General features: G+C 48.3%; 1 protein-coding gene across 1 annotated transcript; it reads right to left on the bottom strand.

The window, feature by feature from the left end:
• Positions 1 to 11580: 11580 nt before the first annotated feature.
• Positions 11581 to 15684, bottom strand: SRSF6 (serine and arginine rich splicing factor 6). Its single transcript, XM_037498959.2, has 6 exons — positions 15445 to 15684; positions 15086 to 15234; positions 13663 to 13787; positions 13069 to 13277; positions 12480 to 12563; positions 11581 to 12382 (listed from the first exon to the last, which is right to left on the bottom strand). The coding sequence occupies exons 1-6, from the start codon at positions 15549 to 15551 to the stop codon at positions 12031 to 12033; spliced, it is 1026 nt and encodes a 341-aa protein (XP_037354856.1). The 5' UTR covers positions 15552 to 15684; the 3' UTR covers positions 11581 to 12030.
• Between the last annotated feature and the right edge of the window lie 8032 nt (positions 15685 to 23716).

Here is a 23716-nt window from a genome sequence, read left to right as displayed (position 1 = left end):
TGCCCACCGCGCGCGGCGCGAGGGGACGCGGGAACCACCCGGACCCCCAACCCGGGGGAGGGGCCGGGGACGAAAATGGAAAGTCGTGCCCTCAGGCGCCCCCGCCGCGCCGCCGCGCTACCCCACGCCTTCCCGCCCCGCCTGGCCCACACCTGGAAAAGGGGAGCCAGCGCGCTCAAGATGGGTGAAGGGGTGTGCCGCCGGGGGAGGGAGGCCTGCGCGACCAGCGACGTGGGTTCTAATCCCGGCCCTGCCGGCGTCAAGGGCAGCGCCAGCCGCGTCTGCCTTTGATGACCCCCCACACACACACACAGCTGTGGGCGGATGCTGTGAGCTGGGGCACCCCACTAACCTGGTCCTCCCGGTCTCCATCTGTGAACACTTCTGTGTGGCACGCGCAAGGCTGTGCGCTGTTGCCTTGGGCAAGTCCATGCTTCCCTGTGCTTCAATTTCCTCGGCTGATCATGCTGGCGCCACAGTGAGGCATGCGCAAATCTTCCTTTATCTGCTCCAGAGCACGCAACACCTCCTTCTTACACATCACAGCTGTGACTTCACATAGATTTGTGTTGTTCAAGAGGTTAAAAGACTGCAGACCCCCAGAGGGAAGGAAACAGGTTAGTTTTTGCTTTTTTTTTTTTTTTTAAAGATTTATTTATTTATTTATGCATACAAGAGCTGGGGTACAGGCCAGAGATGGGGGGGCAGCGGAGAGGATTCACCAGAGACAGAGCAGGGAACAGAACAGGCAGACTGACTGAAATACACTGCTGAGGGGAGCAGCCGGTGAGACAGGAGAGGTCTGCTGCGCCATGTGGGTAGCTCCCTGGCAGGCCAGGGATTGAACTCGTGCTGCAGAGGCTGTAGATTGCTTCATAGTGCGGTGCTTAACCCCTTGCTCCACCAGGGAGGCCCCAGGTCAGTTTTTGTGTCCCTAGTAGCTGGCACAGAGCTGGACACTGAGTGGGCTGACTAACTGATGTACTACATGCAGAAGAAAACAGAACTCTTGGAAAACTGCAGCCTCCTTCCCACAGGGATGATTTAATCCAATCCCTTATTTTACAGAAAAGGACATTTGGCCAAAGGTCATAGCTACAGGTCAGATCTCTAGGCTCCTGACTTCCAGTGTGGATGGAAAAGGGGTTCCTAATTGATGGTAGGCAACCCCCCCCCCCAAGCTGTTGTGATCATCGGGTTTAAATTTATGCAGACTTAACTATTCTGGTTGCCACGCCAACGCATTACATGTTTTCGGCCTCACTGCAATGTCAATTTTTAATCACATCTTGTATTATTGGGAAGAGGATTGCATCAGTTGAGGATGCTGGTTGCCATAACAATGGAAGTCTCTTTATACACACTAATACACACATACAACCATGCACTCATTTTCCTCTTGTCTCTACCCAGACTGCTTGTTTTGGATTCCAAAAGGTTTATTTTAGGTGTTCAGATTACATGAAAGTGGTGGAACTATACAAACACACGGCTTCTCAATAAGGCCTTTTTTTAGACGTTTAAGATCAGTTAAGTGGAACCTGAGTGGGGTGGGTGGGTAACCAGGAACAAACAAATAACAAGCCAGTGATTTGACTTGCTCAGACATTATTTTCCTGCTCACTAACCTATTTGGTGGTCTTGATACCTTTCGTGACCAGCTTGCTGGAACATCGTCAGGAATGGAGAGCGTGTCCCAAATGGATGTGATTTGGGGCAAGTTCAAGTTCTGCCTTTTGTATAGTGGGAGTTGGTTCTGCCAGTCCACTCTGTCCTCAGGATCAGCCCTCCTCTCAAGTGGCATCTCCCTTTTCTACAAGTTAATAATGCCCGCTCTCAAGTTACCCCCTATCCAAGAATGGACTGATTTTTTTTTAAATGTTGATGAATAGGAGCACGAAAAAACTATTGTTTGTAAGCAGCACGCACCGTTCTGTTCCTGAAGGTGACTTGAATCCATGGGCAGTCCATGTATTTGAGGAAAAAATCAGGATATGCCCCTCATGTTAAGTACCAAAACCACTACCAGGGGCCTTCCTGGTGGCACTAGGGATTAAGTCTCAGGACTATGAAGTTATAGGCAGTCACTAGAGCACAAGTTCAATCCCCGGCCAGGAATCCACATGGTGCAGCAGACCTCTCCTGTCTTGCCCGCTGCTCCCCTCAGCAGTGTATTTCAGTAGATCCACCTGTTCTGCTTCCCACTCTATCTCTGGGGAATCCTCTCACCACCACCCCCCCCCAGACCCCACACCTCTACCCTGTACCCCAGTTCTTGTATGCATAAATAAATAAATAAATAAATCTTTAAAAAAAAAAAACACTTCTGGGTCTAGGGAATGGCTGACTTTGCTAATAGGGAGCACATTCTAGCACAAATACCTTAATAATCTAGGATAAAAGCTTATAAGAAAGGAGACAGTTGAGGAAGGAAAGCAAACTCATTGCTGAACTTTCAAGAATGGGCAATCAGCAGGAGCCAGAAACAAAAAGGGAAACAGGAGGGGAGATGGGAGGGGGGCCGTGATCCCTGATATCTTCCTTGTCCAGGAGGTGCCTATTGGACAGAGGCAGGAACTCGCTGCTAGGGACTTGGGTTTCATCACACACATAATGTAGAAGATTGGGATCTTGGGTCCCTGGAACACTGGGAGTTGGATCTGAACCCCCTGTAAAAACACTGGACACTCCTAACCCCAGACTTGTGGGTCCCATGGTGGACAAGGCAGGGGAAGCGCAAGTTTCCAAATTAGATAAAGTTTAGGTCTGCTTCCCCTCTACGCATGGATTTATGTTATCCAGAACATCAAAGACTGACAACGTTGAGCTATGACTTCGAGAATTTACCATTGCAGCTTTTATTTGTCAGAAAATCGGTCTGTAACCACTAGGAAAATTTGCTCCATGAGTATCAGAGCCTCAGCTATTTCCCTTCCCCCAGCCTGCTACATACCTGAATTCTGTCCTCAACATATGGGTAGTATTTCCCAACAAAAAGAATCTGCTGGGGCCTCCCCTGGTGGCCCAGGCGGTTGAGCACTGCACTGTGAAGCTGTCCGCAGCCTCTGCAATGCTGATTTGATCCCCGCAGGCTGCGGAGATACACACGTGGCTTGACAGACCTCTCCTGTCTCGCCTGCTGCTCCCCTCAGCAGTGTATTTTGTCAGTCTGCCTGTTCTGTTCCCCACTCTGTCTCTGGTGAATCCTCTCACCCTCCCGCGCATCTGGCCTGTGCCCTGGTTCTTATATAAATAAATAAATCGTTAAAAAAATAAAATAAAATGTCACTTTTGGGTGAATGACCTGTGGGATGTATGGAACGTGGCCTCCACACAGGCTTGAGATAAAGGCAGAGTGCTCTGGGGGATGACGCCACCAGTGGTCACATGCCGGCTGCGCTGAGAGTTTAAAGATTCTGAGTTTCCCTAACAAAATGGATAGAACCTTAAAATAAAATGCCACCTCACTCTACCTTCAATCAGCAGCAAGTCCTAAAACAGAGCCCAGAGCACACTACATTTTCTCCCCTCCTCAACCACACTCTCTCCTCGATAGGCTTCAGGAACATTCTCCCAGACCATGCAGGAGTGCCAGGCTCCCATCACCACTCAGTCTAAATCCCAACTCTTCACAGAGACAGCCTGCCCCTCCGCTCTCATTCCTAACGTCTAACACACCCATGTGTCTCTAACACACCCTCGTTATCTTGTCTCTGGTCCTGACTTGCTGTTCCTCTTTCCAGAATGCTCTTCCCTGAATGTTTTTTAAAAGATTTATTTATTTATACATACAAGAGTTGGGTACAGGCCAGAGATGTGAGGAGTGAGAGGATTCACCAGAGACAGAGTGGGGAACAGAACAGGTGGATCTACTGAAATATACTGCTGAGGGGAGCAGAGGGTGAGACAGGAGAGGTCTGTTGCACCATGTGGGTTGCTCCCTGGCCGGTTGGGAATCTAACTCTGCTGCAGAAGCTTCGGATTGCTTCATAGTGCAGTGCTTAACCCCTTGCGCCACCAGGAAATCTCCTCTTCCCTGAATTTTTAAAAGCTGTCTGACTTCTGTAGGCCCAATGTCCCAATGATACACCAATCATTCTAGACAACATACATCCACTCCATCACTCACTCCATTGTTTTTATTTTCATGAGTCCTATCATTAAACTGTTTGTTTACTGTCTCCCTCCCTGGTAGTAAAAACTCCAAGAGGCCAAGACATCATGAGTCATGCTCACCACTCCATCTCCAGTGTTTACAACAGAGCCTGGCACAGGACAGGAGTGGAACAGGTACTTGCAGAATGAGTATTATCATTGTGTGAGGGTACACAAACTGAAAAGCTAGATAGGACTGTACAACCTCTCTTAGAAGCATAAAAAAGCCTGCTTTCTTTCCCAGTACCAAGCATTTTCTCCTGAAGGAATTACTTTATCAAGTGGAGACATCACTCCAGAAAGATGATAAAGAATTGAAAGTTTCTTTAGAAGCCATTATCTTGCTTTGCTCACAATGTCTGCCCCAGGTAATCTTTTGGTTCCATTTATCAGGTCCCTTCATGTCTTAGCGTGTTCAGGTTGCTATGACAGAACACCATACGCTGGCTGGCTTATAACAACAGAAATCTATTTCTCACAGTTGTGGAAGCTGGCAAGTCCCAGATCAAGGCACTGAGCCATCTTCTGTCTTTAGAAGGCAGAAGCATGAAGGCAGCTCTGGGGTTTCTTTCATAAAAGCACCGATCCCACTCAGGAGGGCTCTACCTCCAAATCTTACCAGGGGTTATTTTTACATGTGAATTTTTTTTTTTTGGGTGGGGGACGTTCAGTTGATATTCCTTCATATCTAATAATCAGCTTTTGGGAGTGGGGTTGCTAGGAAGTTACCTTCTAATCTCTCCTCCACATACCAGGCACTTGGGTGGTGTCAGCCGGGTGCAGCCTGGGGGATTGGGTGGCATCTCCCTTGGAAAAGCTAGTCTACTGAGAGGTAAGAAAAAATTTCCTTGGTGCACTTATTAATTAGGGAACCTCTTCCTGGCTTTTAACAGCAAATGAAAAAGTGAACTTTTGTAATTTTGCTTAATCTGCACCAGGTACATGTTTAAATACAAAATATTTACTCACTGTGTAATTTAATTGCTGTTATTAGGGTTGTGACAGGAAACAGTTGGCATACTCCAACTGAGTAAATTTGAAGAGAATTTAATAAAGAGTCTTTACAAAGGTGTGGGAAGGGTATAGGGAAATCACAGTAGTTGGTGCAAGACCCTGGGGCTAGGCCCACGGGAAGCAGTGTTACCAGGACCTGAAGCAAGAGAGGGGTGTGTGCAGCAGATAATGCAATCTTCGGCCAAGGGCGACCACCAGCCTTAACTTGGCAGGGAGCATAGCTGGGGTTATAAATACTCCACCCTTGAGGTGCTGCTTGCTAGCGGCTGAGCCCAGAGCCCAGAGGCCAAGGGAATAGGTCTATGGCCACTGGAGGTTAGCTTCCTGGGGCTCAGAATAGGCAGGGAGTTGGGGTGGGAGGGCCAGTGGACCATATATATTTGTTTAGGCAAAATGAAAGAAGTAACTGGACTTCAGAACACTGTGTGATGCTGGTGACATGCACTGATGGTGTTTCATAATCTGCAAAATGCTGCACAAGAACTTTCCACCAGTGACTGTGAAGACCATGTGGCGCACCCTGACTCAGCTAGCACCGCTAACCTCACACAGAGCAGCACACAGCCCCGGTGTCCTTTTCCACACATCTGCAGGTTGGCTGATTTAGGCTGGGCTGCTTCATGTAGGTGGCTGGGGCTAGCAGGCCTGCCTCTCATCTCTGAGGACCAGCAGGCTGAATGAGGCCAATTACTCCCAAGGTGATGGCTGAGATGCCAAACGTACAAGTGACTCAAGTCCTGAATCGTGTTGTATTATCTTCCTGTAGTTGCAGGACAAATCACCACATCTGGTGGCTTATTTATTTAAACAACACAGGCTTATTTATTAACTGACAGTGTGGAGAGCAGAAGTCCAAAATGGGTCTCAATGGGCCAAGATCCAGGTATGGGCAGGAGCACACTGACCTCCAGAGCTGCTTTCCTGGCCTTGTGGTGCCTTCTTCCAACTCTAATTTTCTTGCTTTCACTTGACTTTTCTGATTTTTCACCTTCTGACCTTCCTGTTTATAAGGACCCTTGTGACTGGGCACACCCAGACACCCAGGATAATCTATTCACAGACTTAAATTTAATCACCTGCACGTAAAGTCCCTTTTACCATGAAGGGAACATAGTCACAAGTTACAGGGACTAGAAGGGGGACATCTTTAGGGAAAAGGAGAGCAATTTATCTAACCTACCAGGAAGAGGAATGGAGATATACAGACAGTAATCTGTCACGCACTTGGGTAAAGCCTTTAATAAGTGCTTACTGAATGTGCGTTTGGACCAATGTGACTCAGGGCGCTACATTCTTTGCGGGCTTTCTAAAAACAGTGAAGAGCGTAGATCATCTTACTAGAAGAGCAAAGATTGTCTTGTTAGTGACAGCCTTGGTCATCTGGGCATGAGCTCCTACTGGGCCTGCAGGTCATTGTCATCTATAGCAAGGGAATGAAAGCTGTCATTTAAGACATTGCTTATTCCAATGATAACGCTGGTGTGTACTCTAGGATAGCATTGAAGTTTAAGCTCTGAATTTTCCGTCCTTCTCTACTGGTTAACCCTGAGCAAGATGGCACACAATCTGCTTTAAGCCCTCTCAAAGTGCAGAGGAGATTCTACAGGAGTATTGGAGTTTCTTCATCCTTTTGCCGGAACCGGCCCAGAATCAGCTGAGGAAGTATCTATTAGGGCAGGAAGGCCACATACTCTTGTTCTGCCTGATCACAAGAAGGCAAACCTGGAGGGAGACTACTAGTGGGCCCCCCTCTTACGTAAGGGGGACACTCACCAGAGTACACTAAGACAACTGGGTAAGAAAGGAATTTAAAACTGCTGCCTTGAAGGCCTCTCCTGGCTTGCTCGCTGCTCCCCTCAGCAGTGTACTTTAGTCAATCCGCCTGTTCTGTTCCCCACTCTCCAGTGAATCCTCTCACCCCCCCACACTTCTGGTCTGTACCCCAGTTCCTGTATGCATAAATTTATCTTAAAAAAAAAATTAGAAACAAAACAAAACAAAAAACCGCTGCCTTGATAGTTTTGAGGGGATGTTTAGTTTGGAGAACTTGATCTACATTTCTAACAAGTTGCAGTTGATCCATTAGGCTACTACGGGCCCAGGCGCGGGTCTTCAGAGGTTTGCGCTGGGTCTATTTACAGAGGGTGCAGGGGACATGAACAAATGACACTGAGAATGCAAGCAGCAAAAATTAAGACCGGGCAACTTCATGGCAATGATCTTCAACAAATATAGTGCAAGGGGATAAAAGGAGAGAAAAGGGGACCCTACAGACCAAGGAGGCTTAAGATACCTTTCAGAGGTGTATACTGAATTGAGGACTTCCTTAAATCTGGGGGGGGGGGGTCCTTCCCCAGGTGGCACAGAGGTTAAAGTCTCAGCACTATCAACCTATTACCAGCCACAGCGCCCTGAGTTTGATTCCCGGCCAGGTAGTGCAGACTTCTCCTGTCTCGCCCACTGCTCCCCTCAGCAGTGTATTTCAGATCCACCTGTTCTGCTCCCCACTCTGTCTCTGGTGAATCCTCTCACTGCCCTCCCCCCGCCCCCCCGACCTCTAGCTTGCACCCCATCTCTTGTATGCATGTTTAAAAAAAAAAAGTTTGGGCCTCCCCGGTGGCGCAGCAGTTGAGCGCTGGGTTGCGAAGCTGCCTGCAGCCTCTGCGGCGCTGGTTCGATCCCTGGCTGCTCCCCGGCCACCAGAGGAGGGTCCCACATGGCGCGCAGACCTCTCCTGCCGCCCGCTGCTCCCCTCAGCAGTGTACTTCGGTCCATCTGCCTGTTCTGCTCCCCGCTCTGGCTCTGGTGAATTCTCTCACCCTCCTGCGCTTCTGACTGTACCCAGTGCTTGTATAAACAAAACAAATAAATAAATAAAAAAAATGCCTCCATTAAAAAAAAAATTCTTAAAAAAAAAAAAGTTTGTAAACTGATAGTTACTAGATGCTGAACTGTGAAAGGGCTCTAAAATAGTTACACTGTATGAGAAAAATTACTTCAGTGTTCATTATAAACACTAAAGTAATTTTTTTTATGCAAGTCATTATATAAGTCAAAGAATTACTTAATAAAAAGTTGGTACTGGAAGAAAAAGCAGCTGTCATGTGTCCCTTCAATAGCGTACTAACCAGCCACTTAAAATAGATCTCTTTTAGCATTTATAAGTAAAAACAAATTGCAAATGCATGAATAGCTTACTGAAGAGAACAGGCATCATGACCAAAGTTCTGGGCAGATATATACCTAACGTTAAGAGTGGGAGACAAGGGCCTCCCCAGTGGCGCTGCGGGTTGAACGCTGCGCTGTGAAGCTGTCCGCAGCCTCTGCAGCGCGGGTTGGATTCCTGGCCGGCCAGGGAGAAACCCACATGGCGTGGCAGACCCCTACTGCCTCACCTGCTGCTCTCCTCAGCAGCGTCTTCTCTTCGGTCCATCTGCCTGTTCTGCTCCCTGCCCCGTCTCTGGTGGATCCTCTCACCGTCCTGCACCTCTGACCTGTACCCAGCTCTTGCATAATCTTTTTTTTTAAAAAAGTGGAGATTATACTCTGAATACATACTATTCTTGTCTTCAATTCAGAACTTTAGAAAATGAACCACTCCACTGCCACAGGACATCAGGAGTGAGAAAACCTGGATAATCAGAAAGCAATGCTTTCTGAAAATAAAAATGTAATGGTTCCAAATGTTTTATTTAACAAATTAGATTAAGGTCTTGATAAAGCGTGATTAAAGCTTCCTAATTCATGAGAAATTATGAAAAATGTTTAAATCTGGGTAACTTTAAAGTGACCATAAAGCAGGTCAATACAGAAGATTTGGCACATTTTAGTCCTTCCTAATTAATAGCAGTTAGTATTTATACCACCTAAGTATTACTAATCATATAACCTTTAAACTCAGTTCATAAGGGTTTATCCCTACAATTTCAAAGTAGATATTGAAGCATTAGAGCTAATGATTTGCCCAAGACAAACCTACTGTCATTTTTTTTTTAATAATAAATTTTATTTTTATATTCCCCATACAATTGCAGCCCCCCCATTCTGACCCCAATCCCTCCCCTCCCACCCCCGCCCCCCTAAAAGTGTCTCTGGTTCGTAGTTTTTTGTTGATTTTGATTTTCACTTTCTTATAGTTATTCGTTTTCCTGGTCCCTTATTTAAGTTTTCTAGTTTCCTGCTATGAGTGAGACCATCCGGTATTTTTCTTTTTCTTTTTGGCTTATTTCGCTGAGCATGATCCCTTCCAGTGCCATCCATGTTGCTGCAAATTGCATGTGTTTATCTTTTTTGAATGCTGAGTAATATTCCATGGTGTATATGTACCACATCTTCTTGATCCAGTCATCTATTTTTGGGCATTTGGGTTGTTTCCAAAGCTTAGCTATTGTAAACAGTGCTGCTATAAACATAGGGGTGCAGGTGTTCTTTGGAATTGATGTTTCTGTGTCCTTTGGGTAAATACCTAGGAGTGGAATTGCTGGATCCTATGGAAGCTCTATGTTTAGTAGGTCCAGAAATCTCCACACAGCTCTCCACAGTGGTTGGACCAGACAAACCTACTGTCATTCTTAACTCAGATTTCCGAGGAACTGAATACAAGATCCTTTTCTCACATTCTTGTCAGGAGCGGCTTGTCAATGGCAATTCTAATTCAAAAAACCATTTTGCCAGTAACTTGGCACTGAGTAGGAATGCACAATAAATAAAAAAACAAGCCTTTCCCGCAGTAAGGATTTTATTAAGGTGATAAAGCATGAAATGGGTTAACAAGGTGGAAGAAAGATCCCAAAATTAAAGGTAACACAGGAAAAGTCACAGGAGCAGGTAGGATTCAAAATGGCCTGAAAGGCACTGGGGGAACCAGGATGTTGCTAACGACATTTGCTGTCAGCTCAACATTCCACAAAGACACAGATGGAGGTGTGGCAAGCTACAGACTCGGGTTCTATTCCCACCGGAGCAAGGAACTAACACTTTTGCTTTCAAGTGGGCCAGCATTACAAATGCTTTAGCATATCCAATGAATGGTGCATGTCATAAAATGGGAACAGGTATTTAAGCCAGTCTTTGCCATTACTAGAAAACTTTTACCATATGGGCATTTACTTATACAATTGCCCACCAAGGAGCAGTTAATGACGTAGCCAAACCCAAGTCTTAGCAAGTCATATAACTTAAAACACAAGAGGCCAGGCAAAGCACCCTGCATACTTCTAGAAAGTCAAATTTCACAATGTAATACTTTCCAACGTCCTTTTAAAAGGTTAGTTTTAAAAGCTTTTGTTCTTTCTCTGAAAGGCAGCGCTGTGGCTGAAGTCAATTCTTTAACTTGCACTTAAACATCAAATTCTGAAAGCCATACAGGGCTGACTTCTGTGCTTTCAAATAGGCAAAATAATCAATTATATTGAAGAAAAAATATCCCCATGTCTTATAAACATCTAACTTAAAAAAATAAAGGCACCAAAATTGAAGAAAATTCATGGAAGCATCAAGCTTTTGGAGCACTATATTCCTAAGATTAGGTGCCAAGATTTTATAACCTTAAGTCTAGGAATTAATTTAACTCAATTTTTTCCACACAGCCTCATCTTATTTGGTGTATACTCAGCTATTTGAACCTACAAAACAAATCCATTGTCACGCCCAGTCTGTGGCACAATGAGCAGTGCACACCAAGACCCAGCACAATCTGACCCTTGTCTTACAGGGACAGCTTATGGATCGGTAACTTGTTCATGCCTATAAGCCTGCAGTATTACAGTTTCCACTGATCCTATACTTTATTCAGGATAAAGTACAAAAAATTTAGGGGTTACCCATTTAAATTTAACACACCAACCACACATTAAGTTTATAAGGAAGGTTGGACTAATCACCATCTAACCCCCCCTCTAGCTACACCAAAGGGGACTGTCTAGAACTTTCACCCAGTAACTCATTTACCAAGTGATGTAAATGTTAAGTATAAAGACCTTCCAGGAGCAAAAGGCAGTACATGCCAAGTTTCTGCTCAAAGAAAAACCACTTCCATCTTCTCATAACATTAAAACCTCGACACCACACTAAACACCTGACCGCTTTGGGAAAGCAAAAGCACCAGGCTGATTAAGACCCCCAAGGACAGAAGCTACTTCCGGAAGTGTTCAAATTTCAAACTGAAAGTTTGTTCATTTAAAATTAATTTAGGCAAATTTATATAACAGATTGACTACGAAGGCTTTTATTTTTCTTGTTAAAGAGGCAGATGACTTTGGCAAATTTAACAGCACAAAAATAATGTTACCAAATTGAATAATTTATTGCTGGTCTGAGGCTTGCTGTTTTACACTTAAGTAGAATTTACACTGTTTCCACAAACAATGTTTCAAGGAATTTAACAGTGACCTATGCAATAAGGCAATCATCTTGGTAGCAAACTTTTATTGAAATCTTACATAACTCAAGCTTTATAAAAAGCCAACATAATTGAAAATTTGGTTCTCCCTCTAAAGCCTTAAGTATTCAAAGCTTGAAACGGTTAATTTAAAGTAAGCAAACAAATAAAACAACAAAACCCCTGCAGCAGATCCTGCTGAAATACTTAAAAAAAATCTAAATGAGCTTAATCTTTACAAAAGTTATTTTAGCTCAAAAGCTATAAAATCAAAGTTATCTTAATTCTACAAAGAAGGGAGGTCTCTGACTTCATGCCACCATTTCTTTAGAACCTTATCTTTTCCACCCAATTTGGCCACAAATCAAATTTCGGTTTTAGGAGATTCCTCCTGTAGAAGAGGCCAAGTACAAATATGGAAGAGTAACTGCCTAAGTAGGAAAGTGTTCCATAATAGTGTGCAAAGAACTTGGAGTTCTGGGTTAATCTCTGGAACTCGATCTGGACCGTGACCTTGACTTTGACCGTGACCTTGAAGCTCTTTTTGGTGGAGGGGACACAGAACGAGCCTTAGAGGGTGGAGCAGGTGGGGGTGAGTTGGAACGAGACTGGCTCCTTGATCTAGACTTTGACTTTATATCACCTTTTCCATTTTCTTTGGGGGAACGAGATCGAGAACGAGATCTGCTTCGAGATTTCTCATACTCATCCTTAGATCTGCTTCGAGAGCGAGAACGGGAGCCCCGATCAGACTTAGGCTTAGACTTGCTCTTTGATCTAGATTTCCTGCCTTTTGATCGGGAACGTGATCGCCCTTTGCTCCGAGACCTGGATCTGGACAAGAAAAGCCAGAATTTTTTTTAATACCTTGCCAGAACAGACAAGTATTCCACAAACAAATAACAGTACCAATAAGAAAAAGACCCAATACCTGGAACGACTTTTTGAGATACTTCGAGACCTACTGCGGCTGCTCCTCCTACTCCTACTACGTGACCTCCTTCTAGACCGTGACCTGTGACAAGAAACAATAAAATATCTCAATACATCAACATGCATGTTTGAGCCATTTATCAAAAATAAATGGCTCAAACTACTGTCAAAACATCTGGTAAAGAATCCAATGATATACAAACAAGACGTCTAAGCAATGACCTATTTTTTTTTTTATTTGTACAAGCACTGGGTACAGTCAGAAGCGCGGGAGGGTGAGAGAATTCACCAGAGCCAGAGCAGGGAGCAGAGCAGGCAGAAGGACGAAGTACACTGCTGAGGGGAGCAGTGGGCGGCAGGAGAAGTCTGCGCGCCATGTGGGACCCTCCTCCGGTGGCCGGGGAGCAGCCGGGGATTGAACCGGCGCTGCAGAGGCTGCGGGCAGCTTGGCAACCCAGCGCTCAACCGCTGCACCACCGGGGAGGCCCGCAATGACCTATTTTTAACAAAGCATCAACACTACCAGAACTTTTCTTTGTTCTTGGAAAATATACTTTCTTCCCTCTCCACATCCATCAACATATTACCTTGACCTGCTTCCAGAGTAAGACCGCCTATGGCTTGTTCGTGGTTTATCTTCAATGAGTCTGATATTTCTTCCATTTATTTCTGTACCATCCAGTTTATCCAAAGCACGCTTCATATCAGAATAGGAGCGAAACTCAATCACACCTTCATTGGTGCGTTCTTTGTGAGCATCCGCATAAGTTACTTCACCTGCTTGTCTCATGAAATCCTAAGAGTGAAAAAACCAGTCAGATCCAGAAATCTAAAGGTCTACAATTGTACCTGATTATCAGAAATAGAAAACTTAGGACAAGACATGGTACCCTTTAAACATCAGTCACACATGTTAACCACAAGCTATACTGCGTACCTCCCCCCCCGAATATACGCTTTATTTATTTATTTAAATATTTTGTTTTATATCATTCTTACATCTTTTTTCATCTTTGCACAATGTATGCATTTACATTTTGGTTATATTCCCCAGACAACTGCACCTCCCCCCTTATTTTGACTCTAGTCCTTCCTTTCCCTCCCCCTCCCAGTGTGTCTCTGGTTTATAGTTGCTTGCTGACTTTTACTTTGTATTGATTAGTCTTTTTTATACTGCGTACCTTCAAATCTTGCCAACTGCAACGACTAGACAGATTTTCTACAATAAGCCTGAATTCTGTACGAACAGGTGGTCCATATTTGTCTCTGCCAGATGTTCTTCGACTGCTGTATCCACCTCCACCACCTTTATCATATGAAGAGAACAGTTAGATGCTTTGTAATGATAGAAATGCATGTTTTTGAAAGTTAGTACAAACATATCAACTTATTTACTGGAGTAGGACTTTGCTATTATACTGCTAAACCTTTGATACAGTTGTGATTTGCCATAAATTAAATTAAGGGCAAGTCAAACAGACTAAATTCCAACTAAACTTCTCCTACAACTGTTAGAGAGTGACTGCTCCTTTATTCAATTTACCTCGCTAAGTTTTATTTTACAGAACATTGTAAAATATAAAACTTAACTGATTACATGCATTTCTACATTTTACAAAAATGTTTACTAGTTACACTAAGTACTTACATCACAGTGTGAGGTTTTTGGTGGTGGTTTGGCCACAAAACACGCAAGGTAACAGTCACCTAGTTCAGATTAACCAGTTTTGTCTAACCCTTGGAATCCTCACCATCACCCTGCGTCTAATGGCAAAAGGCTGCTGTCGTCATGGCTTCCGGTAAGGTCAGCCAAAGGGTCATAGGGCAAGGGTCACACAATGTATGGAAAAGCCAAGGCCAATCAGGAAAGGCAGTCATCTTAGCCTCAGTGGACACAGCCTCAGCCCCATTGGTCACTTTCAAATTGAAACATCAAGGACTTGTTAAAAAGTTTGAATTCAACATGCAACAATTTCAACATCAAACATTTAACATAACCAAAATCCCCCCACCTCCTCCCAATAACATGCCCCAACTACTTCAAATACAGCATAAAGCTTATGGATATCTACGTCGTGGTATGACACCACGTTTAGTTCAAAACAGTATTTTCTCTGGCCCCTGCCAATCTTTTGAAACCCACACTTAAAACTCCTCCCCTTTCCCCGCCCCCACCCACCTCCACCCCAACCTGTCCGCCAACTTGCACGCTACACATTCACATTTCTAGCTAAAGGCACTGCCAGGAAAGCAAGGGGGAGAACAACCAGTAACAACCACCCCTCGCTTCCTCCGCGGGAAAAGCCCACGACAGTGCCGACAGGGGCCCAGCAGAAGCCACCCTCCTCCCAACTTGGCCATCAAGCCCCCAACCAACACCCCCAGACCCTGGCTAGGCCACACCCCAAGCCCAAACCCCGCGCTCCGGCGTCCCGTGGCTCCGCGGGCCGGCGTGGAGGCAGCGGGGTCCGGGGACACCCGCGTCAAACGACAGCCCACTGCCCCCGCGCCCGCCCCGGCTGGGAGGCCCCACCCCGCCCGCCCTAAGCCTGCGCCCGCCCCACCAGGTCCCAAGGACGCGGAGCGCGCGGGGGTCGGACTCACTGCGGCTTCCGTAGCTGTAGCCGTCGCGATCGCGGCGCGGGCCCCGGGCGTGCTCCACGATCACGCGCTCGCCGCAGAGCTCCTTGCCGTTCAGCTCGTAAACGGCGTCGTCGGCGTCGCGGGAGTCCTCGAACTCCACGAAGCCGTACCTGGGGGCGGCGCGAGGCCGGGCCGGGCGGGGCGTCGTTAGGCGGGGGCGCGCCCGGCCCCGCCCCCGCGCGCTCCCGCGGCCCCGCGCCGCCGCCATCTTGGAGGCCCTGCCACGCGGCGCCGCGGCCTGGTCCGTCCCCGCCGCTGACCGCCCCGCCGCCGCCGCCGGCCCCGGCCCCGGCCGCTGCGGGCGCCCGCTCCCGACTCACCCATTTTTGAGGTCTATTTCGAGAAGGCGGCCGTAGCCGCTGAAAAACCGCTGGATGTCCTTCTCCCGGACGTTGTAGCTGAGGCGTCCTATGTAGACGCGGGGCATGTCCGTGGCGGGCGGGGGGCCCGAGGGCTGGCTGGCGAACGGCTGGCCGCAAGGCAGGAGCCGCGGTGCGGGTGCGGGGACGGCGAGAGCCCGAACACGCGCCTCACACCACAGCGGCGGCCGAGTCCAGCCACACAATGGTGCGCGCGCGCCAGGGTGACGCTATAAGGGCGGGCGGCTGGGGGGCGGGGCGACGTGACGTCAGCGCGCAGCACGTACCCTGCCGCGCGGGAGCCCGGCGCGCGAGCGTGACCTGCGAGGGGGCCGCCCGCTAGGACGGTTTCGCTCGCGCGCGGGCTGTTCGCCACCCGTCGTTGCAAACGTCGCGGCTTGGCCTCCAGCTCCGGCCTTGTCTGCGCATTTGACCCTTTGAAAAAACTGTCCCTCGGCGCGCGCTCTGCGGGACCGGAGCTGGGGGTGGTGGCCCCTGGCTAGAATCCCCGTTTTTCATTGGCCCTCGGGGCTGTCATGCCTGGCCCCCGTGGGCTCTGATTGGCTCCTTAAGAGGGGACTGCGCGTTTCCCCGCCTCCCGGCGCCGCAGGTCGGCGGGGACCGGCCGGCGCGCCCATTTCGTAGCCCGGAGGTCAGGGCGACGCGGCCGGGCCCGCGAGGCGAGCGGCAGCCCCGTTGGCTGCGTCCTGCGTGTCCTCAGTCCCCACCGAGGGCCAGCGCCCCCCCTCTGGGCGAGGGGTCCCTCTCGGCGCGTTGGCGGGTGGCCCCCCGCGCGCCCCCTCCCAGGGGTCCTTCCCGAAGCGCTGGCAGCTGGGCCGCCTGACTTGGGGTGCGCGGGCGGCGCCAGGCTCCGTGCGGGTGTTCACGGGGGGCGCACGGCCCGGGGCTGGGGAAGGCACCCGCAGCCCCCCACCCCGGAGGCGCGTCTGTGCGCCCCTTGCCCCCCTCGCCCCCCCCGTCTGCGGTGGTGTGGAAGGCGCTTCCCCCGAGGCGGGAAGAAACAGTTTGAGTTCGTCTCCAGCGATGCCATTTTAGCTGGAGAAGTAAACGAAGTGCCCGAGGGGGAAGTTTTAGTGGCGAAGAGACCCAAGACCAAGGCCACGAGCTCGGACGCAAGTTTAGTGAAGGGCGCGGCGTCTGCAGAGGAAGAGTTTCCCCCGAGATATTTCCGCTTATTCTGCCTCTGATCGGGCGCGGCGATCTCAGTGGTTTTTCGCTTCTGGCTGGAAGGCAGCTGGCAAAGTCCGGGTCCAGGCTGAGCGCTGGGCAGGACCGAGGCGTGTTCGTGGTGGCATCTAGTGGTGGAGGCCACGCGCGGGGCTTCACGTGAGATAAAGAACACAGAGGCAGACTTTTAGAGAAAGGAATGATTAGGGAAAGAATTCAACCACATGGCACCGTTTTTCTTTTTCTTTCTTTTTTTTAATGCTTTATTATTTATATTTTAAAGATTTATTTACTTATTTATACAAGCACTGGGTACAGTCAGAAGCGCGGGAGGGTGAGAGAATTCACCAGAGCCAGAGCGGGGAGCAGAGCAGGCAGCAGGACCGAAGTACACTGCTGAGGGGAGCAGCGGGCGGCAGGAGAGGTCTGCGCGCCATGTGGGACCCTCCTCCCGTGGCCGGGGAGCAGCCGGGGAGCAGCCGGGGAACCGGCGCTGCAGAGGCTGCGGGCAGCTTCGCAACCCAGCGCTCAACCGCTGCGCCACCGGGGAGGCCCCACGTGGTACCGTTTTTCATTCATCAAACTGTCAATATTTCAGAATTTGCTAAAATCCATCATTGGCAAGAGCTGAGCCAGGAACTGACACTCGCATAGTGTTGGTGGGACGGAACATTCTCGGGGGCAGGTAATGAGACTGTATTTACTAAAGCATATGTGTGGGGTGCGCAGGTCGCTTCCCTTCTCAGTTTATTTACATAAAAGAGAAAGAGGTAGGTCACACCGTCCTCTGCTTCCTCTCCTCTATTTCCCCAGAGCTCAGGGCAACCTGTGACAACAAAACCTAGAATAGCACAGGTTATAGAGAGGATGAAGTCTCACCCAGCAATATGGAAGGGAGTGCTGGGCCATCAGCATTCTGTGGACTCTTGCTGATGATCTAGCTCTATCTACTCTGTTGATTTTCTGGAAGAACAACTCAAAGGAGAAATGATGGGTGTGCAGCCTGGGAGCTTAGTTCCTTCCCAGCAGGGAATGAGGGGGGTGGGAGTCTGTCACAGACTGGGAAAGCCCCCTCAATTTGCTTCAGAAGAGAGTCAATAACTTTGAATCCCTCATTACCCAGGTTGTAAAGGAGGATCTAGAACACGCTCTCATTATTGTGGTTTTCAGCCCACTGGCCTGACATATGTTAGCCGGAAACCAAAAGAATTGCCCAAGCACCATGCGATTCAGAGTGAGTGTAAACTAGATTCTGATGGGCTTTTGCTCACCTTACATCTGGAAACATTAACATTCCAGCAACTGTCATTTGGAAAGGATTTGGGAGAACCTGGTCACTCAAGTGTGTGTGTATTAAGTGGAGTTCATGTGTCCAGAGTTGCTCCAGAAACCGATCTAGAAATGACAATGGTCAGAGAGAGAGTTTGAAAGAAATGTGGATCCGATCATTGAAAGCACCTCGGAGATGTTGAAACTAAGGAAGACATTTGAATTAAGAGGCTGTAATTTATGTGTTAGGGCTACAGAGAAATTAGACGGTCTGCCAGGAGACAGGTCGCCAGCTCTACCATGACCTGCGCAAGTCATTTTACATGTGCTCACTCTCACCTATGTTGCTCAGGTTATCCCTACTGGCTAACTGAGGTTTTCTCCAATAAAGATGCAAGGTGGGGACCTCCCTGGTGGTGCAAGGGGTTGAGTCTCAGTGCTATGAAGCTTTTGGCAGCCACACTGTGTTATGGGTTTGATCCCTGGCCAGAGAGCTGGCCCGCAAGGTGCAGCAGACCTCTCCTGTCTCACCCGCTGCTCCCCTCAGCAGTGTTTCAGTACATCTGCCTGGTCTGCTCCCCATTCTCTATGGTGCTTTCTCTCATGCCTCACCACCTCTGGCCTGCACTCCAGCTCTTGTATGCATGAAAAATAAATCTTCAAAAAAAGAAAAAAAAAAAAAAAAGGATGTGGGCCTCCCTGGTGGTGCAAGGGGTTAAGACACAACCTATGAAGCAATCCGCAGCCACTGCAGCGCGAGTTCAATTCCCTGGCTGGCCAGGGAGCAACCCACATGGCGCAGCAGACCTCTCCTGTCTGGCCCGCTGCTCCCCTCAGCAGTGTATTTCAGTCGATCTGCCTGTTCTGCTCCCCACTCTGTCTCTGGTGAATCCTCTCAGCCCCCCCACCCCCCACATACCTCTGGTCTGTACCCCAGCTCTTGTATGCATAAATTAATCTTAAAAAAAAGATGCAAGGTGAAGGTGTTATCACGCAGGGTGAGGGGTACCCCAGAACCCCAAACCTGCCCACTCTAAATAGGTTCTGCCATGCACTGCATCAAGACAAAACACACTCTAGTGTATAAGGCCTTTTATATTTATTATTTATTCAGGTATCCAAGAACTGAGGTGTAGGTCACAGGTGCGGGGGTGGGGGTGAGAGGATTCACCAGAGACAGAGTGGGGAGCAGAAGCAGAACAGGTGGATCCACTGAAATACACTGCTGAGGGGAGCAGCAGGCGAGACAGGAGCCGTCTGCTGTGCCATGTGGGTAGCTCCCTGGCCAGGGATGAACTCAGGGCCCAGTAGTGATAACATGATAGCAGGCAGGGCGACTTAACCCTTATGCCACCACAGAGACCCCCAAAAGTGAAATTTTAAAACAATTTGGAGTTTCCCATCAGCATCAGCGAGGTCATCTGCATGATAAGAACCCCCTGCCCGCCCTTGAGGGGAGGTGGGTTTACCTATTAGCTTTTCTTTTGCAAAAACCTTGCCCCACCCTCTCTCTGTCTATAATACCCTCCACTATCAGTACCTGGCTGCCTGGCTGCCTGATTCATGAATTGTTTAGTAGTCAATTAGAGGTGTAAATTCACAATTTTTTTAACAGAACTAATGCACAAATAAAATCTATTAGTGTCAAGTGGAAAAATGCAACTAGTTGGCCAGAGAATATAAATTTGTTAGTTTGTCACTAAGTAGATGAAACCTTCCCCCCCCCCCCCCCCAAAGAGTCAATTTAAATGGAGAGCAGAAGAAAAGGCAGAACTGGCCTCCCGGGGACTGTGTTAATTCCTGGCCTGCTGCAACAAATTATAACCAATTTAGTGGCTTAAAGCAACACAAATTTATTTTATAGTTCTGGAGGTCAGAAGTCTGAATGGTTCATTGCGTTTAAATCAAAGTGTCAGCAGAGCCGGGTTGTTCCTTCTGAAAGCTCCAGGGTTGGACCTGCTCTCTTGCCTTTTCCAGATTCTGCAGACAATTGACATTTTTAGCCATTAACTACGGTCGAGACCATATCCAATCACTCTGTTCCCCACTCCCTCTTTCCCTTGTCACATCTGCTCAGACAGTGGGTCTCCTGCCTTCCTCCTATAATAAAAAATAAATGATATCCTCTTGTAATTATATCAGGCCTGCCTGGATCGTCATCTCCCCATCTCAAGATCACACCTACAAAGTCCCTTTTGTTGTATTGTAACAGGGGGGTCCCCAGGAAAGGGGGGAGGTTCCAGGTTTCCTGCCCCACCCAAGGGAGGGTGAAGCTGAGCAGAGAGAGAAGAGGCTGCAGAGGAGACTGAGGAAGGAAGGGAGCAGGATGGAGAGCCAGGAGGAGACCTGGAGGAGGCGCATGGAATGGAGAGACATGTGAAGAAACTGTGCTTGCCTTTTGGTCATGGACGGGGAGACACAGATGTGGGTGAGACCCGTGGGGAGGTGACAGTGGCAGCTTTTATCTTGATTTTGATTTTGCTTTTCCTTCCGGGCTTGTCTGGTAGTTTCTGACCCTTTTCTGTGGGTCCCCACTGGAAGATGCTTTAGACTTGTGGCAGGCTTTGGGGCCTTCCTCTGGGCCGATCCCATTTGGATGGAGTTTTACCGATGAGGGGACAGGTAACTTTGGGTGCTTGATTTAGAAACTAGATTCTTTGCCTTACCTGTATTGTTTCCTAATTGTATTAAAGTTCCTTCCCATTAAAGTCTCATGTTTTGTGTTAATGCGGCGGATGGCAGAACCCTATATAGAATAGGCAGGTTTGCGGGGTTTGGGCTGCCCCTCTCCCTGCCCTGTAACAATATAACATCTTCAAGATTTGGGGGATTAGGACATGGGCATGGAGGGAGGGGCATTATTCTGCCTAGTGCTGGGACTCTGAAACTGGTATACACAAAGGAGGCTGAGAAGAAGCGACAGAAGAGGTGAAGAAGAAACCCAGAGAGTGTAGTGTCATAGAAGCCAAACTGCAAAAGGGTAATCCTCCAAAAAGGGAAGTTCCAGGTTCCCTGTCCTGCCCAAGGAAAGGCGGAGCCCAGCAGCAAGAAGTTAGACTGGGAGAAGGAAGGACGGAGCGATCCAGGGGAGCTGGAGGAGGCACATGGAGCTGAAACGTGGGAAGAAGTCACACTTTCTTCTCTGCCTTGGACTTGAACCAGGGACTTGAGGGACATGGAAGGAGACACTTGAAAGACTCAGAGATGTGGGTGAGGGACCCATGGGGAGGCTGAAAACGGCAGCCTTTATCTTGACTTTGGTTTTTTTTTTTTTAAAGATTTATTAGTTCACACAAGAGCTGGGGTACAGGCCAGAGATGCAGGGGTGAGAGGATCCACCAGAGACAGAGAGGGGAACAGAACAGGCAGACTGACTGAAATACACTGCTGAGGGTGTTAGGGGGAAAAGGCTGTCCTAAAGCTAATTCCATACAGGCTTTGTGGACTCCACCCCCACCCCAGGCCAAAGCCAAAGACACTGGGAACTCCAAATCCCATCACCACCACAGGGAAGGTGGCTGGGACCTGAGGGTGGGGTGAAGTAGCCAGGTTGGTATAAAGCCAGACACGTGGGCTTTGGAGGGTCCCCCATTTTGGCTCCCCGCCAGCTCGCAGTGTCCAGCCAGCTCGGAGAGTGCTTTTTGGGTTTCCAGGTCGGTGGATCGGGTAGGACACATTAAAGACTTTATTTCCCTATTTTCTCCCTGAGTTGTACATTTTCCTTATTTCCTTTTCCCTTGTCAATAAACCTTTTATGAACCTTTTGTGTGTGCCTGTAGTGGAGTATTCATAAGTCCCTTGTAAGTGCCCGGGTGAGGACCCACAGCCAGGCAACCCGTTCAATATCGGGGCTGCTCTATAACAGCAGGAGCAGCGGGCGAGTCAGGTGAGGTCTGCCTCTCCATGTGGGTAGCTCCCTGGCCAGCCAGGGATCAAACTCGTGCTGCAGAGGCTGTGGATTGCTTCATAGTGCAGTGCTTAACCCCTTGAGTCACCAGGGAGGCCCTCAATTGAAAATTTTAAAGGCAGATAACCTGCCTCAAAAAAAAAAATGCTAACTTCTGGACTTGGAGCCCTCTGGGTCATGCTGGGGATGAAAGCTCTACTGAGGACTTGACTCATGGTCTTTGACTTTTGTCCATGATGTCAGTTGTTTGAGTCCCTCACTTATGGTATTTTCGGTTTTGATTTTATTTTTCAATAGGCTAAGAATTGCTCCTGGCACAGAAGATGGGCTCTGTCGCCACCTGGTGGTTATCAATATTATTACAGAGATAGGTAAATTGGGGGGCCAGCTTCATCCTTGTGTGGATGAAGTATAGGGATAGGAGACCTTTGTAGACCTTGATCCAAATCTAATTGTCAAGTACTTATTCATCCAGAGTTTTTCTGACCCTTATGTGAACATCTACCCTGATGGAAAATTTACCACTGAGCAGGGAAGATCTTTCTTGGACATCTGTCACTATGAGTATATTCTTTATAGAAAGTAAAATATCATTACCTTGGATTGTCTACCTATTGTTCCTAGTTGTGCTCTGAGGCTGTTCAGGTAACTGTATCTGTTTCTCATAAATGGGTCTATCAGATATTTGGGGGAAGCTCTCAGACCCTCTGTTCATGGTTCAAATAAACTCTTAAGTTTTTAATGTGCCTCAGTTGATTGCTTAGGAAGGATGAAGAGCGTGCCTCTGGAGTCAGATAGCCTGGGCTCTGTTGCCAGCTCTATCATCTGCTAGCAGTGTAACCTTGGACAAATTTCTTAACCTTTCTGTGCCTCAGCTCTGTCTTACGAGGTCTGCTGCTCCATGTGGGTTGCTCCCTGGCCAGGGATTGAACCCATGCTGCAATGGCTACGGTTAGCTTCATAGGTTGCGTCTTAACCCCTTGAGCCACCAGGGTGGCCCTAAAAGTGACTTTATTGTAAAGCATTTAGAACAGTGCCTAGTACATAGTGGGCATGAAATAAATGTTGGTTATTGTTATTTAGTAAGTGCAAATTCCAATGCAAGCTGGCAGGATGTTGTTGCCTGAGGCCCAAACAGATGGACTGAACTATTGGCTGTAGGAGGGGGCTGCCTAGTGTCCTGTCTGAACAGGTTGACTCAATCGCCAGCTGGCAGGCCACTGCCTAACATCATGTTTAGACAACTTATCCCATGGGACTGACCCAAGGAGCTACACCTGGACTGAAGGTGTGAGAGCCTAACTAATGGTTAGGAAGGGGGGCGTGTCGGAGGGCCCCATGCACAGATGTAAAAGTATGTGACCTAGAGTGACCCGGGTCTCGTCAGCTTGGAGACTTAGATGCTGCAGGCACTTGAGATCTGCGCAAGCACAGAACCCACCTGTGCATGCCTGGCATAGTCCAGCCCAAAACAATGTATGACACTGCTCCTGGCTGCCCCGGCCCTCATAGACCCATCCCCTTAAATGCCCTTCCTGGGCCATCTTTGGAGAGGCAGCCCAGAAACTTTTTTTTTCCAGGGCTGCCTCGTGCTTGAGCTAAGTCCAGTAAGCCTTGTCTGGATGCATGGTTGGTCCTCTGCCTTTTGGTTGATTTCTCAAAGAAGCAAGGAACTGTGAATTTGGTAGCTCTAGGGCTTGGCTGGGAGGAGAGTTCAGAGGAAACTTACTGGCAGCTGGTCAGGGAGAATCTCACTGGTGAAGACCCTTCCCCTCTCTGCGGTCTTCACTAGTGAGACGGGACTGGTAATGACACCTCACTAATAAGATTGTCACAAGTGTGATGGAGATTGTGGGGACATGTGTGGCG

Source organism: Talpa occidentalis, unplaced genomic scaffold (assembly GCF_014898055.3).
Source record: "Talpa occidentalis isolate TD23 unplaced genomic scaffold, MPIMG_talOcc4v2.1 talOcc4.10, whole genome shotgun sequence".
Lineage (NCBI taxonomy): Eukaryota > Metazoa > Chordata > Mammalia > Eulipotyphla > Talpidae > Talpa > Talpa occidentalis.
This window is presented reverse-complemented; position numbering and strand designations above follow the sequence as displayed.